The sequence below is a fragment of the Plasmodium vivax genome, chromosome 9, assembly GCF_000002415.2.
Source record: "Plasmodium vivax chromosome 9, whole genome shotgun sequence".
NCBI lineage: Eukaryota > Apicomplexa > Aconoidasida > Haemosporida > Plasmodiidae > Plasmodium > Plasmodium vivax.
Genome location: NC_009914.1, coordinates 1340054 through 1358128, shown reverse-complemented (window position 1 = coordinate 1358128; position 18075 = coordinate 1340054). Strand labels below are relative to the sequence as shown.

The 18075-nt window shown below is 46.8% G+C and overlaps 2 protein-coding genes across 2 annotated transcripts; one reads left to right on the top strand and one right to left on the bottom strand.

Moving 5' to 3' along the window:
* Positions 1–636: 636 nt before the first annotated feature.
* On the bottom strand, positions 637–10047 carry PVX_092415 (hypothetical protein, conserved; the record flags this gene model as incomplete). The annotated part of the gene is made up of 1 exon (XM_001615425.1): positions 637–10047. One exon carries the CDS (start codon positions 10045–10047, stop codon positions 637–639), a length of 9411 nt encoding a protein of 3136 aa, XP_001615475.1.
* A 4787-nt stretch (positions 10048–14834) lies between these two features.
* Positions 14835–17756, top strand: PVX_092410 (3-oxo-5-alpha-steroid 4-dehydrogenase domain containing protein; the record flags this gene model as incomplete). Its single annotated transcript, XM_001615424.1, has 10 exons — positions 14835–14937; positions 15091–15132; positions 15388–15468; positions 15608–15737; positions 15887–16009; positions 16182–16290; positions 16458–16515; positions 16682–16798; positions 16958–17051; positions 17183–17756. The coding sequence occupies 10 exons, from the start codon at positions 14835–14837 to the stop codon at positions 17214–17216; spliced, it is 891 nt and encodes a 296-aa protein (XP_001615474.1). The 3' UTR covers positions 17217–17756.
* Between the last annotated feature and the right edge of the window lie 319 nt (positions 17757–18075).

The window sequence follows — 18075 nt, the reverse complement described above, 5'->3', positions numbered from 1 at the left end:
TCTCTGGTGTAGGTACAAAAGAACGGCTAAAAAAAGGGAGCGGACTGGAGGGCAAAGGCGCGCGGAAGGGGGGCACTGCTCGGGGAGGGTGTCCAGCACGGCTGCCAAGCTGAGCGTCAAAGCAGTGCAACATCGCATCATCGCAACAGTGCAACACGGCGTCACCGAAACAGTACAACACCGCGTCACCGCGCCACCGCAAACTTACTAAAAATGGGGGAGTCATTAACAAGGTTATTCAAAAGACATGGTGGGGGGAGCAGCGCCGCGCATCAACGCACCGTTGGTGTGCTCTGCCTTAAAAATTATCAAAACGGAGGCGCACCAAATGGGGAAAAAAAAAAAAATGCACAAGTGCGCAAATGTACAGATTCACAAATGCGCAAGTGCAGGGAATCCTTGAGAACACTCGAAAATGCAATCGAAAGGGATTTAAAAAAAAAATTGAAACGCTTGCACAAAAAAAAAGAGTCAAATGGGGGATCCTTAAAAAAAGAAAAAAAAAGAGCGACACACATTGGGATAACACTTCGGAAGAAAAGACTGCCACACATTGGGATAACACTTTGGAAGAAACCCCCCCCACGTAGGCTCCTCTACGCGCGTGTGTACCTCTGGGGGAACCCCGGCGCGGCCCTAATTCCTGTGGTACTCTATGTAGTAAAAGGGAACTGCATAGGACAGGTTGAAGAGCACCACTTCGTCGTTGGAGAAGGACATGGAGTCGTAGCTGTTGTAGTAGCGGTGCATGTCGCTTTGTTTCGAGCTGATGAAGCTGCTGAAGGGGGCCTTGTCGTAGTGGAACGATTTCCCCTTGTGCAGGGCCACGATGATGAGTCGGTAGCTGCGACTGGGGGGTGCCGCCTCTCCCGTCTCTCCCACCTTGGACGCCCTTCCCTCCTGCGCCGCTTCTCCTGCCTCTCCCGCATGTGGCGCCCCCCCAACCAGGGAGTCATAAAAGTCAGAGGCGTCCCGAATGCGCTTAAAAAAAACGGCGAAGTTCCTGACGTTCGGGGAGCACCTCTCGAAGGCCTTCCGGTTGCACTCGAAGCCATGCGAGTCGCTGAAAATCTTGTCCATCAAATTGAACCTGGAAATGAAAAAGTATAAATTCTTCTGGTCGATCTCGTAACTCCTCTTCTTCATAAAAGGTATCACATTTTTTATATTCACCTGCTTGTCTAGAAGAGAGAGGAAAGACTCCACCACATATTTGGTACACGTCTTCAAAATCCTCTTTTCATTTAGGCAAAACCTGCTCTTGTGCAAATTGTTCTGCTCAATAAAAAGGCGGTTAATCAAATTCGTCTCGTAATTGTTCTGTATGTAAAGGCACAAAGTAGAATTTTCATATATTTTGTAATTGCCCTGAAATTTGGTCTTTATATATTTATAAAAGCTATAACAGTCAAAGGCGTAGAAGAGCAAATTGTTATAGGCCAAACTGTAGATATCGTTATAGTCCCTCTCGAGGAAGAGGGACACCTTGTGCGTCTGTCTCTTCTGCTCCGTGTTATATATATTAAACATAATAAAATTGTGCGTCTTCACATTGTGCTCGTAAAAGACGGAGGTGAAAAACTTGCTGAACAGGTACAGCCGGTTCGATTTGCTCACCGCTGAGTCCTTCACGTCTTCGTGGTTGAGGTTCTTCAGGACGGGGGTTAGGCTTGCGTCTAGCTCGGGGTTATTTGCGGGGGGGCCGCCATCGGGGCTGTTTCGCTTGCCCGTTTCCTCACCAGGGGGGTGAGCGATCACCTCACCACATGGTTGAATGATAACCTGAGCACGGGGTTTACCGACAACCTCACCATGGGGTTTACCGCTAACCCCACCACCGGGCTGACCGCTAACCTCACCACTGGGTTCACCGCTAACCTCCCCACCGCGGGCCTCGCCCCCCTCCTGGGGATCACCTTTCTTCTTCCTACTCAGTTTGCACTTCACATCCTTCAAGTCATTCTGTATGTTCATCATGACATCCATAATTTTGTTCAACACCTGGCTGCTCTTTTCCTTCCCCTGGCTGCCCATATTCTCCCTGAACAGCTCGTAGAGCAGCTCGTTGTAGTTGGCGTTCCTTTCACTGCCGCTACTTGCGTTGTGGTCCACTTGGGAGCCTCCCCATGGTAAGCCTCCCCTATGCATTGTGTCCCCCTCCGAGTGTCTAAATATGCGGTCATCCCCGTTGCTTGCCATGTCTCTACCCACCCTGTAATGCTCATAATTTGTGTTTGCCTTTCTAAAGGGTAATTCCTTCCTCCCTTCTCTGTAGCTCCACGTTTTATTTTCATTTGGGTAGTTGTCACCCATTTGGGGGGACATCCCGTGGGTGTTATCCTCTCTGTTCATTTCGTAATGGAGTGGTACCGCCAAACGGCCGTTTCCGCCGCTGTCTCCACCGCTGTTTCCACCGCTTCGGCCACTATATTGTCGAGTGGGGGCGGTGGCCACTCCTTTGTGCCCATCTACACCCTTTGACTCGCCAAAACGGGGGGGCATCATCACAGGCTCGCCTTTTCTGGGCAACTCCTCCGGGGCATACTTGCTATGCCGCTGCACAGCTCCGCTTCGCGCACCTTCATCGAAGAAGTAGTCGTGGGGAAGTGCCGTGTTGCTTCTTCCATCCACCTGGGAGAACTGCCCACACTCGTGAGGACTCCCCGTGTGCTTCCCCTCATACATCTCTCGCTTGAAATCATATTTTACATGTGCCTCCTTGTAGTTATAAATGGGCTCTTTCTTCTCCCCTAGGTGTGCATATCCAAGCGGCTGCGTGCTGTTTCCCTTCCACTTGGTTCCCCCCCCGTAGGCCACGTAAGACGTCTGTGCCTTTACGTAAGTCCCATTGGGCATAACTGGTGTGTGGAATTCTGCTCCATAGGGGGAGCCACTAGAAATATAATTATGGTCCCCAATCTTTACGTTCGTTTTCGATTTTTCTACTTTGTTCGGGGGGGCAACCATGGCACTGTGCCTGTCGAAGTTTTCGTACAGGGGGGGGTAGCCGCGGTGGTGCCTCTCTTCGTAGTGCTTCTCTTCGTAGTGATCCTCCCCGGGGTGCCTCTCCATGGGGTGATTCTCTTTGTAGTTCTCCTCCCCGGGGTGCCTCTCCATGGGGTGATTCTCTTTGTAGTTCTCCTCCCCGGGGTGCCTCTCTTCGTAGTGATCATCCGCGGGGTGCTTCCCTTCGTAGTGCCTCTCACCGGGGTGCCCCTCTCCACAAAACCCTCCATAACGGTAGTCGCCGCCGCCACTCCAGCTGGGGCCATACCTCTCGCTGCCCCGCTCCCCAATCACCCCCTCTCTCTGCGGCCAGTTCTCGTACCCTTCGCATCCCCCCAAGGAGCTATACTTCTCACGGACATTCCCCTCCACGACGCGGTTGACGAATCCCTCTTCCCTAGGAAGACTCCCCAAATGACCAGAATGGACCATATCATTTGGGAGCAATTCGGTGAAGGGATAAATCGGCTGACTGGTCTCATCCTCATAATGTTGCGTGCCATTTTTGCTATAATACTTGTGTTGGGTCATGGCTGCTTCGAACTGCTCATCCTTTTTTAGCTGGTACGGGTTTGTTGGAATAATTTCTCCCTTCTCCCCTCCACGAGAGTTATGCCCCTTTCCGGCTTGCTCGTGCGGATAATGTGCGTCTCTGCTTTGGCATCTACCATAAGGGTAATCCTGCGATGGTCTTGCTGGAGGAAAATCTCCACCCGCGTGATCATACGTGTTCCTTTCGTTCTTCCTTTCAGGGTTGGCTGAGTCAGTTCTGTTGTACATGCGGTCTGGCGCTACTATCATCTCGTTAATCCTTTCCACGACGATTTCTTTTCTGTGTCTTCCGTCATCCCCCTCTGTGGGTAGGCCACTTGGGTGAGTACCTCTTCCGCCTCCAAAGATATGCGCGTTCATCTTCGTTTCCCCCTCCCTCGGGTGGCTCCTTCCGTGCGGTTGAATTGTGTGTAACGGGGTGATCCTCTCATAGGGGTCTTTGTCTCCCAACGAGTGGAGCCTCCCATAGGGGTCTTTGCCACCTAACGAGTCGACCCCCTCATAGGGGACTTTACCCCCTAGCGGGTTCTTCTCCGCTTGAAAACCTCCACCATGCTCCTCCTTGTCGCCCCTGTGCTGCACACCTCTCCCGCTGCGAGCCTCGCCCCTGTTCTGTTCCGCCCTCTCCACCTTAACTGCACCGAGATATGCATCTTCACTTAATGCACCGCTCCTGGGAGGTTCCCCATTACTTCTCACTTCATCATGGTAGCGATTAGAATAAAATTCGTCTTCCCGTTTGCCTCTACTGAAATAGTTTCCATAGGGGTACTCACCGATGTCACCCTCCTGAGATGTGTAGTTTTCCCCTCTGCATGAGGATAAAAATGTTTCGCTTTCATTACCAGCATGATGATGGCTGTCTCCATCCCGTTTCGTGTACCCCCCTTGGCCACTCCTGCATCTGTAGGGGTCCCCATAAAAGTCATCCGTATTTTTACCGTACTGTGTATTCCTTATAGAAGTTTCTTCGTAATTCTGTCCCTCCATGTAGTCGGTCTCCCTCCCCCCTAGGGCCTCTTCCATTTGATAATCCCCACTCGGTTTGTTATAAAAATGTTTGGGCTCCAAACTATCCTCACGGTTGCTACCACTACGAGGGTGGGTACCTCCAGAAATATTCTCCCCAGAGAGGGCCTTTTCAGTGTCTCTCCGCTGATGCTCGCTGTGCATCTTGACCTCCTCATGCACATCATCGGGCATACTTGGGGGGGGAAATCCATTTGTGCTGCCCTTCTTTCCTGTGTAACCGTTACCACTTTTTTCTTCACCAGCAAATGTGCTCTCTCTGTGTCCACTGCAGGGTGATACCCTTCTTTTACCTTTTTCCTCACCGTGTGCGAAGGGCGAGTTATCCCCTCCATCGTAGCAGTTAGGATGCTCCTTCCTTTTTTCTTCACTCGGGGGGACTGCCACCTTCCTCGTGTTGCTCTTCTCCTCATCTACACCTCCTACATTTGCAGAGTCATTCTCTATCGCTACGTTTCTACTGCCTCTCTGCGCTTGCTCACATATTTTGTAAGCCTCTTGGGGCATATGCTGGTGGGGCTTCCCTGCTGGTCCTTTCTTCTCGTATATTCCACTCCCTTCGCTCTTTTCGAAGGAGTAACTGGTGCTGCACGTTTCCAGTGCGTCATTCGCGTTCCCATTTGCTCTCCCGTCCGATTTCCCATCCGCTGCCATACCCTTTTGGGACTGCTCCTGGTCGATGCTCCGCTGCTTTCCCCCTTCACCACGCGGGGTGGAGTTCCGATCAATGGGCCCCTTCTTCTGCGCGCCTTCTTTTGCGAAAATTGCACCAGCGATGCCCCTTCGATCTTCACGGGTGTTTTCCTTAACTGTGGGATCATGGGTGAAATCCCCCGGTGGGGTGATCTCCCCACTGGGCCCGCTGAGCAACACACTGCTGCTACTTCTTTGCAACCCCTTCCATGATCGAGTCTGCTTAGTTAGATACCCCTGCCTGTCAGGTACCCCTTCGTCGTTCCCATTCCCTTGTGTTGCACCCTTCCGCATTATGTCCTCTTCAAATTTATTTTCGTTTTCCCCCTGTACGTAGCGCGCGCTTCCGTTCATGCTGGAGCGAGTGGTGAGGGGGTTCCCCTCCGATAAAGGCGACGTCCGGGAAGCATTCCCCTTGGTGGTCCCCTCAAGCGGGTTTTCATTCGGTTGAAATGTCGTTTGGCCTTCTCCAGCTGCTCCCCCCTCTTCCAGAGAAACCTTACGCTTGCCCCCAAAGTACGAGCTGTGCAGCGGCTTCGGAATGCAGTCATACTCCGAGGAGTTATAAATATTGTCGAAAAAAAAAACGGAGGAATTGTTATTCTCGCCAAAGTGAAGAATATCTGGCACGCTCGTCATCCCGCTGTGCTTAATTTCGTCTTCCCTGGAGCGTTGCGATCCGTAGTTTATTCCTTCTACACTTTTGTTGTGCACCATTGGGGGTACTTTGCTCTCCTCCAGAGTGGTCTTCTTATCAAGTGGAAAGAACTTACCTTCATTCGGCTGTGCCTCTTTCTCGTTGGACCTCACAAAAGAGGAAGATCTTTGGGAGTCGCTCCCTCTGCTCAGTTGTCTTAAAAAATGCGGATTTCCATTTTGACTTTGTCCCAACTTTTCTATCATGAGGGGTCCCTCATAGGAGAGGTTACGCCTGTGATTGGTGTCTTCATCTGTGTGGGCGGTAAAACGGGCACCTTCTTCTCCACCGTTAAACATTTCTTCACATGGGTATGTGCCACTAGCGTGGTTGACTCCGCTGTGGCTTTCCCTTTTCGATAGGACCAAGTCATTGGGCGCGCCGAGCGACTCTTCGCTGGAGCCCCTTCCCCCCTTCGCCTCGCTCAGTTTGCTCCCTTCCATTTTTCCGCTGCTTTGTATGCCACTTCTGCTTGCACCGAAGAACATGCTGTGTCGACCCCCGGCAGCGGCACCCCCGGTAGAGGCGCCCCCGTTGGCCCATCCCCCCTCCTGCGGATGATTTCCGGAGCTCTCTCCCAGCCCATTCGCATTGCCACTGTGGGCCCTGTCCACACCGCCATCATTATACACATTTGCGCTTGCACTTGCGCTTGCCCTTGCGCTCTCCCCCTCGCAGTCACTTATGCTTCTCTTGCGCCTCATGCCCCCCCCGCTGGTGCTGCCTCGGAAAGAGTGGGACGGGTCTCCATTGCTGGCCTTGTCATCATGCGGAAAAACGGATGAGAAGGAATTGACCTGGTTGACCGGATCCCCCTTTGTTGCCTTCCCAGAAAGGGAAGAATAATTACTAATTGAAAAACTGTTGGGTTCACTTCTCATTTCATACTCTCGTGATGGAGGTGCATGCCGATCATCTGGAGCATCTTCCCCTCTTCTTCCCAATGGGTTGTTCACACCTGCAGGTTTGCCGACTGAGTAGGGGCAATTCGCAAACCCGCTCTTGCTTAACAATAAGTTTGGCACACTGTCCACCCCCTTTTTAGATAATCCATCGTCACGCACGTACATATCGTGCACATATACGTCATGCTTGGAAAAACGATTGATCGTGTCCGTTTTGTTGGCAGGCGATCGAGAGATGCTCCTTCCCCCCAGGGGATCCCCCTCATTGGGCAGCAGGTCACTGGAGGGGGTAGCGAATTGGTCCAGGGTGGCCGTCTTGGATTTCCTCCACTCCAGACTGTTATAGCTCCGCTGCAATGTTAGCGTATTTTTCAGCAACATGTTTTTGTCTAACTGGGAAGGCAACTCGGATAGCTTCTTTTCGTTTTCGTTTTCGTTTTCCTTTTCCATCGAGAGGTCCTCCCTTTTGCTATACTTCTCCTTCAACTGATTGATGGAGTTGCTCCTTCGTTGGGATTCCTCTTCTGTGGTTTCTCTCACTTCCGCACGTGGCTTAAACTGACAATGGGTTGCTTCAAGTTCGCCTTCATTATTTGGTGTAGGTCCATCTCTCCGTCGTCGTTGCTGCTCCTTTTTCGCCTCTCCCACGTCTGCGCGATTGCTATGCGTGGACTCAATGTCACCCCTTGGACGAGAGGCTTCACCGATGGGGAGAACCACCTCGTTGCAACTGAGCGAAATTTTGAAAAGGCTATCCGCGGCATCCGGGTCGGACGAAAAGGAAAACCTGTTTTGGTAATCATCGGGGGGGAGCTCCCCTTGAGGAGAAGCGGCATGAGGGGTTGCGGCATGAGGGGTTGCGGCATGAGGGGTTGCGGCATGAGGGGTTGCGGCATGAGGGGTTGCGGCATGAGGGGTTGCGGCATGAGGAGTGACCGCATGAGGAGTGGCTCCATGCGGACTGCCGCCCTCTCGGTAGAGACTACTAGACCTAATAAAAATACTATCGTCCAAAATGACGTCGTCGAGGAATTTGCCCTCTTCGTTGCTCTTTGTGTATACGTCCATAATACTGCTGTTGAGACTCTCCAACTTGTTCAAACTGAGATCGTTGAGCATCGAAATGGAATTGATCTTTTTGTAAATTTCGTTAATATTTTTTCTATCCACATCGTCTTCACTAATGGGGAGAGTACCATCCGTTTCGTCTTTCACTGCAGCTTTACCAGATGAAACATTATGCGTGAGTACCTCGCTCATCATATCCTCGGAGTGTAGTCTCCCCTCCACATCGCTTCCACATTTTTTACCTTCTTCTAATTTCTTTTCCTTGTTGTAATTTTTAAAAATGTTATTGTCAAAATCGATGTTGGACCCAAGGTGTGCGTTTTCTTTTCTCTTTTCGATCGATCGTTGATCCATCACGTGATCACTTGTGGTTCCCCTCGCTCGTACGCTCACCTGCGAGTGGGCCAGATCTACCACATTATTGCTACTGTTCATATTGCGGTAACTTTTGCTCACAAATGTGCCACTGCTTTTTAGGGAAGCCGCTTCACCAATTTGCACCCAACTGGAATTACCACTCCGATTCGTCTTGCTACCATTTGGATTGTATAGCGATTCATTCAGTTCGCCCTTCTTCGTGTGAAAATTTATATGAACAGGCAAGGCATTTTTGTCCACCTTGGAATGACTTAAATTGGGATCAAAGGAATCTCCACTGCCTACGTAAGTCCTATGACTCTCATCTAAGGTGTTCTGGCGACTAGTGCCTAAATTGCTTCGGTTACTTTTGAGGCTGTTCTCGTAGTACGTTCCGCTATTACTGCTAGTGTTGTCCATCGCTATGTACAAGTCTGGTTTTTTTCTTTTGCTCAACGATTTATTTTCCAGGCCGTTCGCTGCGGCGGAAAGAACTCTCCCCTGGATATGTGCGCCGTGGTCACTGTTCAGGTGGATGGCTGGGCTGATTCCGCGTTCGCCATGCTGACCATGCTGACCACGCTCGTCATGATCGTTTCCCCCCACCAGGTCCCTGCCGACCAAGTTGCTAACATTCCCGTTGAAGGTGAACGAGCTGACTGACGTGTTGCTCTCGCTCATCGTTGCCTCCTTCGGCTTGGACCCCCTGGCGAAGTTGGGCCGGTTGGGGCCCCTCATCCCGTTTGAAAATTTTGAAAATTTTGAAAAATTCGAAAAATTGGACAAATTGGAAAAATTCGACATCTGGCTAAGATCCAGCATGTCATTCTTGTGGAGGGAAAACTTGTGCACGCTGTTCTTTTCGCTCAGGGAGTAAAAGGTAAATTCCTTCTTGAGGTCCTCCGTGGACATGAGTGAGAGGTCCAGTTGGTCCTTCCCCGCAGGGCCATCCGTGCTGTGCGCCATATCTGTATCGGCCCTATCGATGTACCCGCTCTGGGCTAGATGGTTGCTATAACTCATGTTGTCTTTACTCCCTGTGCTGCTAAACTGGGGAATTCTCTCGAGACTGCCCAGGTTTCCTCCCATTTGATAATTAGCCTGGGCCCTATAATTGACGTCTCTGTTCATTTCGACCGCTTCGTCATAATTCTTGCTTCTGATTTGCCCACCGGTTTGCACAGTGGAGGGGTAGGGTTGGTTGGGCAAAGAGCCTTCCCCTTGGTGGTGATCGCGCCGCGGTGCGAACCCAGTGCCACGCCCCACTGCCTCGCACCCATCACTGCCGCCGTAATGCTGCTGCGGCGGCTGCTCCAAACGATTCACATGCCGCTCTACTTCTTCTTCCTCCACCCCCCCCTCTTCGTCATCCGACCTTAACAACAGACTTATATTTTTTTCTATTTTTTTTAGCGAATTTGCCTTGGCTATACTCCTCAACAGTTCCCTCTCTTTGTTGTTCGTCCTGTGCGCTTTCCTCTCATCCCTTTGCCTGTGGGCTGGATCTCCACCCGCAGTCTCCGTTCCGCCCAAGAAGGGGTACTTAGCTGCATCATTGGACCCGTCTTTGACTAGCTTGCAGTGTCCTCCTTCATGTGCTTTCCCCTGTTGCGTCTCTCCCCCTCCCTTATCCACATCGTTTTCCTGGTCATATTTTATTATCGTTTTTAATTTGGACAGACTATCGGTTATGTTATTGTACAAGTTAATGCTTCCGCTTCTCGACGTGGTTCCTTTCATTTCGGCTGAGTGTCTCCTGCCGCCGTCATGGGTCGCGTCGCTCTTCGTTTTTGCGGGCCCCCGGGGGTTCCAATTGGCTGCCCTTTTTCCTGTTCACGTAGGGGGGGAAATAAAGAAATATATGTATGTATATGCGTACATTTATGTGAGGGAATGACACAAATGACAAACGGGGAAGAAGCTCTTTTTTGTCTTTCGTGGGGCATCATTTTTTGCTCATAGACGGGGCGCTCCCTGGCACACAACGCGCGTTGCCGCTGTTCTATGATGCTGCCTGCAGCTGTCTTTTCGCACAGCAGTGCTTTCCTGTGGCAGTCCTTCCCTGCAGCAGTCTTTTCGTTCTCTCTCCCCCCGCTGTGCCATTCCTTTAATTGGTACACCCAATCTCTAAGTTGCAATTTGCAAAGCGAGTGATGTGGTTTTTGCTTTAGTCACCTATGCCGTCCAATGGATTTACTCCGTCAGATGTGTCAAGGACATCATGGTATTCATTATCCACCATATTTTTTTTTTTTTTTTTTTTTTTCTGTTCCCCTTTTTGTTACAATGTTAACATCACTTAATGAGAAGCAGGCAAACACAATTAAAAATGGGGGGCGCGGAAAAACACATGGTATTTAAAAACCATTACACTTAAAAAAAAGAAACATGCATACATAAATACGTACGTACGTACGTATGTATAACTACATATGCACAAACTGCCGAACAATTTCGCTTTACTTGTGCAACTATGCGTGCCCCCCTTGGTACCAACAAACGCGCATACACACGAATAATTACACAATTGGGTTAAAAATTAAACATTCCCCCCTGCCTACTCCAATGAGAGAAAACGTACATTCGTTCGCAACGTATGTATGTATTATACAAACATACGCATAAAACGCACTTTTTAAAAAGTCGGGGAGGCAAAAAAAAAAAAATTATCGTATATTAATGCATCTTTACAATTTTAAGGCTATGATGTGCGTGGTGAAGCAATTTGCTTTTATCCTCACGCTGCTACGCCCCTGTGTATATTTCCCTCTTTTACATTTTTTCCCCTTCATTCAATAAAATTTAAGGGTAAAAAAAAAAAAAAAAAAAAAAAAAGAGGAACGAATTGACGGTCAAAATAAGTACTCGGAAGAAGCAAATATATTTTGCTGCTATGTACTCGTAAATGAATAGGATGAAAAGCGTTCTTTAAAAAAAAATACATATACATTTCTGTTCAGGCAAATGCTCCTCCTTTTCGCATCGCATGAGTTGCTAGTGTGTACGCGTATGCGTAAATTACAGTTGGATACACATTTATACATTCGTTTCGCATGCGTGTAAAGACCTGCGGAGAAGGCACTAGCAGTGATGCCACTCCCGAAAAAAAGGAAGCAACATTTCGACAGAATTATTTCAATTAGTGTTCACCATGTGTTGGCATAATACCACGCGCGTACTCACGTGTACATTCATGAATTACACTTTAAAGGCGTCTCGACTGGATACTTCATTTGTTCCTTTATAACAGCGTTGGGGAGTGCCCTTCTGGAAAAATAAAAATAATTTTCCGAGCAAAATATATCTCCTTACGGATATTTGCAAGTATCGTATGTTTATATGTTCGTGTTAACATGGAGGACCCCGGTCATTGCGGCGTATGTACTGTGGCTAAGGTTTTCTCACGTCTCGCCTTTTCGTTGCGGGTTAAAAATTCCATTTCGCATGAAAGGCAGTAAGACAAAAGGGGGCGGACAAAGAGATGATAAGGGGAGACACAAAAAAAGGTGTATTTTTTTTTTTTTTTTTTTTTTTTTTTTTGCGTAAGGTTATTTTTTACCTGCACATGCTCGTCTGCGTGTGCAGAGGCGCACACAATCGTGCGAGAGTTTTGCAACTCTCCATCTGGAGAGGTTCCCCATGTTGACATGCTCAAATGTGCTACATTGTGAAAAGGGGAAGGTAGACAAACAAACAAGCTAACGAGCGAACCGCTTCCACTGGGGAGAGCAGAATGCTGCATTTTTTTCCTCCAGCCAAACTTGACTGCTCAAATGTGAACATAACGAGCTACCAGCCTTTCCAGTTGAATTACCCCCCACAAATGCCCCCATGCATCACTGCACATGACAGTTTTGCAAAAGCGGGTTTGTGGCTGCTCCATAGATATAACGTAAGTATTATGCGTCCATCCAAGCAACCATTTTAAAACATTCGTAACTAGTTGGCAGATTTGCTTCAGCGTAGCATCACTTTAGATAACCTTCAGTTGTTTTTTCCCTCGCCGTAAATAACAATCTGCCATGGGGAGAAGCGCAGGGGTGTAGGAAAAAAAAAAAAAAAAAAAGAAAAAAAAGAAAAAAAAAAAGCTAGTAAAATCACAATTTTTATCTGACCTGTTCATATTAATTATGAAAAAAAAAAAAAAAAAATTGCAATTTATTTTTTCCTTCCCAATTTGAATAACATCAGAAAAGTGGCGCTTTGCACACAGTGAGATGTTTTTCCCCTTGCCGTGGTTATGTGCCTATTAGACGTGTCCACTGTGAATACATATACATATGTGCGAACTTTTTCTTAAGTGTGTATTTTTTCATTCGAACTTGCTTCGTTTTTTTTTTGTTCATTCTCGTATGAAGAAGCAAATTGGTGAGCTGCTTCATGCTGGCAGAGCAAAAGGACTGTTAACTACACATTTAATTGCACAACAGAGAAGGGCAAAAAATATAATCGATCATGCGGAATAATGAAAATGTTTTTTTTTTTTTTTGCACCTCATTTGATATAACCAAGGAGGAGGAAATGGGATGGCAACGGTTATAACAACTAAGTGATGGAGGGTCCTTTGTGAAATACGTTTTTACTGGTCCATTTGGTGAGCAAGGGGGAAGGAGTATCATTTCAAAAGTCAATCACATTGGGCGTCACTTCAACCGCATTTCTGAATCTTTAATTAATTCAAGAATAGGTGTGTGTGGGGGGCAGACATGCTGGCCACAAAATGAGATAGGGGCCCCAAACAGACATACAAAAATGATAACCATCTAAAAAGCTAAAAGTTTTGAAACCCAACTTTGCGCTGAACGTTTGGGGAGAACAAGGGGAGTCAGAATATGCAGAATGTGGCATGGTATACAAAATGGGATGAGAAAATTAATTCTTTTTTTCCCCCTTTGCGTTTCTCCTTTATCTCCTTTTCACCTTTTGATTTTTCCCTTTTCCTCTTTTCCCCTTTTCTGCTGTTTCCCTTTTCCTCTTTTCCATTTTCTCTTTTTTTCTCAAAAAGCCATTTCACAGTTGCGAAGGGGCAGGGATGGACATGTGTGTTCTGCCAATCGGCTGCCAGTCACCTGACTGTACACCCTCCTGTTCTCCTCCCGAGAGCGGCCTTCTTTTCCGCTTCCCAATTTGTTGCTCTTCCCAAAATGTGAAATATGCCATGGCGCAAAATTTGCATATGCCCACCATTGTGATGAGTTGCTTATGCAAGGTTAAACACGTTTTAGGCTTTTTTTTTTTTTTTTTTTTTTTTTCTGTTCATGTGAAAAGTGCAATAAAAATATATATACACAAACGAACAAAGCAAAACGGTATTATGTTAAAATTAAAAAAAAGGTTACAGGATTGCCATAGTAGCAAAATCGTGGCACGAGAAAAAAAATGTGCCACGAGCATACGCGTTCGGTATGCATGCCGTGAAAAGAATACAATCGCAGCGACTAACGTGTTATGAAAAGCGCATATTACGGGAAAAAATAAAAAAATAAAGCAAGAAAAAAAGTAGCAAAGCGCGGCAAGAACGCAGCAGGAACAAAGTGAAAAAGCGGAAAAAAGCAGAAATAAAAGCAGAAAAAAAACAGAAAAAAAGCAGAAAAAAAGCAGAAAAAAAGCAGAAAAAAAACAGAAAAAAAACAGAAAAAAAGCAGAAGAACACAGAAGAACGCAGCAAAACGCAGCAAAGGCGCAGCAAAGAAGAAGCCTTACCCCCTATTGTGCCCAGAACGGAAAAAAAATGCCATCCTATTTGCCCGTGTGAGAAGAGCTCATTGAACAAGGGTGAACATATATTTGTGCTTCAAGCGAACACTATTTTTTTCTCCCCCGTGTATGTAAATATGCATGTACAGTAAACATACGGATAAGCGGCACACAGATTAGCGGCACACAGATTAGCGGCACACAGATTAGCGGCACACAGGTTAGCGGCACACAGATTAGCGGCACACAGGTTAGCGGCCCACATATTAGCGGCGCACAGATTAGCGGCACACATACAAGCACCACACAGATCAGCACCACACAGATCAGCACCACACAGATTAGCGGCACACATATCATCGCCACACAGATAAGCACCGCACGCATGGGAGAGCGCCCCGGGCAGCAGGCACACGGATGTACACATGAACCATCCTATGCAAACATGTGTTCCTAGGCGTGCATACATAACCCACATTTGTGTATTAGCTGTAAATGAGCCAAACGCGCGCACCCCCATCATTTTGTATTTCGTTTTCCACTTTTCTTGCCTCCCTGGGCTCGGTTTCGATAAGTGTAACACCAAATATACATGTGCTTGCGTGAAACGTACTGAGCGACACGCCCCCCTGCGCCATGCACAAGACCAAGTTGAGGTAATCGCCCTTTGTTCTATTCTACATAGGAAGATAATGCACGTCATACATGATACCTACAGAAATATTCATCGCAAAATTTTAATTAACAAAAAAAGCACATAGAGAAATTAGCTCATTTCACAACTGGCTTGAGAACAAATATAATTTGCAAAAAAAAAAAAAAAAAAAAAAATGAAAGTAATTTTGAAAAAGAGGAACGGGAAGTTTATAGACTGCTTTGACATAAGTCCGTCAACCACCATTGACCAGTTTAAGGAAATATACTACAAGAAGTGTAAGGCACGGAGGGAGAGCGGTTGATGCGGATTTTGCCGACCACCCCCCACGGTGTGTAACTTGCCTGCCACTGTTCACGGCGTACACCACAGCAGAGAGAAGAAAAACATCTGTGCAAAATTTTTGCTGCCCCCCCTTTTTTTTTTTCCAGATCATTACTACCCCGAGAGGCAGAAGTGGAATTTAGACAGCGGTACAATTTTTACACGCGCAGATGATACATATATATGTGTATATGTGTGTATGCCCTGGCGGTGATGGGACTATATAACTCTGCGAGATGGGGAGGGTGGAGCATCTGGAGGAAGAGACCCCCCGTGCCAGAGCGTTTGTTCCCGTTGCAGAGATACGCGGTGGAAAGGGGCACTGCTCGACCGACCAACGACCATATCGCTGTGCTTTATTTCATTCATTAATTTTTTTTTTTTTTTTTTTTCCGTTCGCGCAGCCGCGGGGAAGACTCTAAAAAGTGGGACGTTCAACGAGAATGGAATAAAAGACAGTGACATTCTAATATTTAAGGATCTCGGTAGGGGCGCATTTGCGTCGTTGCACTAGAGTAGACGTGTTCTAAGTGGCGCCTCACCAACTCCTCCCTCTAATTAGCGCCCCAATGAGTTACATCGCACGATACATCGCGCAATTCGACCTGCCTCCCCCCCCTGCAGGCGTTCAAATATCATGGCGACTAGTTTACGTGATAGAATACCTGGGACCTATTTTTATCTTTCCCTTTTTTTACTTCTGTGACAAATATATCTACCCCCAGGCGAACAAAAATAAGCACATCATTCAAATGTGAGTGCGCGAGCGGCAGCTCGGTTCGTGGTCATCACGAGAGCGCGCCTGCGGTTTTCTCTTTCTTATTACACTATATTATACTACATTACATTATATTATGTTTTATTTTATTATTTTATTTTTTTTTTTCCCCGCCCCCATCCCAGCCTATCCCTGTGGTTTCTGCTGTTCCACTTTTTAAAGCGAGAATTCGAATCTATGTTTGTACATCGATTTAGCAATGCCACGATGCCTATAAGGAGGGTTCCCATAAATTGCGGTCACTACTGGTATGTGCCCCCCACGGGTGACAACGTTTTCCGTTACCCTGTTTAGAGTTAATCGATCCAGCGATATGGTGTTTGTTTTTGCTGGGTTATTGGAGTCCCTCCCTATGTAGGAAGCCACCTGTGCATACCCTCTCATTTTTTTCACCCCCTTCCTTCGCATCTCCACTTTCAGGGTATTATGTGGCGTAAATATTGGCTATTATCTGTTTCATCCCCTTTACAAACCATACAATTTAGAAACAAAACCAGTCATCGTTTATTCTTTTTTTTGTGTCTTATTAGTAATACTTCATCTGTGTGGGGGCCCCTAAAAATGAAAACTGTGCCGTTTCCCCATGGCACATTTATCCGTCTTCCTCGCAAAAAAGAAAAAGAGTGCGAAAGTGAATATATGTACCCCTTCATATGTTACCTTCACCCCTTTTTTTTTTTTTTTTTTTTTTTGCAGATTCTGGAATTTCTAAATTTAAAGTGCCATCTGATATTGAGAAATTTAAGACCAAGAGGTGGGTCCTTCATTCTGCACTGTTGGCGGTGTTGGCACTGTTGGCAGTGTGACATGAGCGTACGGGGTGGAAGCACTTTTTCCGCACCTATAGGTGGCCACCTCCGTTGGCTCCGCCGCTACCCATGCAGTGCTATATGATTACCCTTTACCCCCCCCTTCCAAAGGCACCAAAAACAGAGGGATACCCCACGGATATGGCTTTAACTACATTTCGTGCGCAAATTATTTTTACGAATCGTTAATATGGATTATATTCGCCCTCATAATAAATACGTTAACAGGTAAGGAGTGGAGAATTGCTTTGCCACGGGAGGAGCAACCCCCTCCCCCGTGTGAATGTTGGCACGCAGATGAGTCTGCTCATTTGGGGTAACATGGGAAAGCGTTTTATAGACCGCTATTGGTGTATGGTCCCCCACTTGTACCCCCCTTTCTTCCAGGCTACCTCTTCAGCATAGTCGCCACGACGCAGATGGCCATTTGGGCACTGAAGAAGCACAACAATTATAAGAGAGAGTTCCCCAACTATCCCAAGTAATAACGCCTCCGCAGATGTGTGCACGTACATATAGGTGTGCCGAAATTAGCAGACCGTTGCTATGCATCCGTTGCACACTTCACCACGTTTTTTTTTTTTTTTTTTTTTTCCCACCCCCGTTGTGCAGAAATAGGAAAGCCATATTCCCCTTCATCTTGTGAACATGGAGCCATGTGTACAGCCCCCCTCACCACACGAACTGTCATTTTATTGTCACGTTATTGTCATTTTATTGCCATTTTATTGTCATTTAGTTGCCATTTTATTGTCATTTAGTTTCCATTTAGTTGCCATTTAGTTGCCATTTAGTTGCCATTTAGTTTCCATTTAGTTGCCATTTAGTTGCCATTTAGTTGCCATTTAGTTGCCATTTAGTTGCCATTTTATTGCCATTTTATTGCCTTTTTTTTCACTTTTTTTTTTAATAAAATTCATTCAACGAAAAATGCATTAACGTTAATGGATTTGCAAATTGCAAACTTGAGTTGAGGAAAACACAAAAAGAGGTCACGGAAAAGGGAGCGGTCAACATGTTTACAAGCACGTTTCGCCATTCCCACCACAGTGAACGTATATGCACATACAAATGTATATATATACATGTATTATACATATGTATATGCACCATGCAGCTGTCTATACATGCCTAAACTGTGTCCCCCTGTTTTTTTTTTTTAATCTTTAAATTTTTTTTAAATTAGAAAAAAAAGAAAAACTATTTCAAATGAAGCAACGCGCAAAAAAAAATTATAAAAATTGTGAAAATTGTGTAAACTGAAAAATCGCAAAAATGGAACAACCGTTTTCCGTGCAGCTGCGCAAAAAGGAAGAGGCCCTTGAGCTTGTTAAGCGGCACAGCTGGGACTACGCGGGGAGTTTCACTGTTGACGCGCCCTTCTCAGTCCCTATGTGTGAAATGCGCTATTGGTTCACAACAGGGAACGGGGAAATGCACGTTTAGCATCCCCAGACGATGGGAAATTGATAAAGGGGAGAAGCTCTACGCACATACATAGGAGA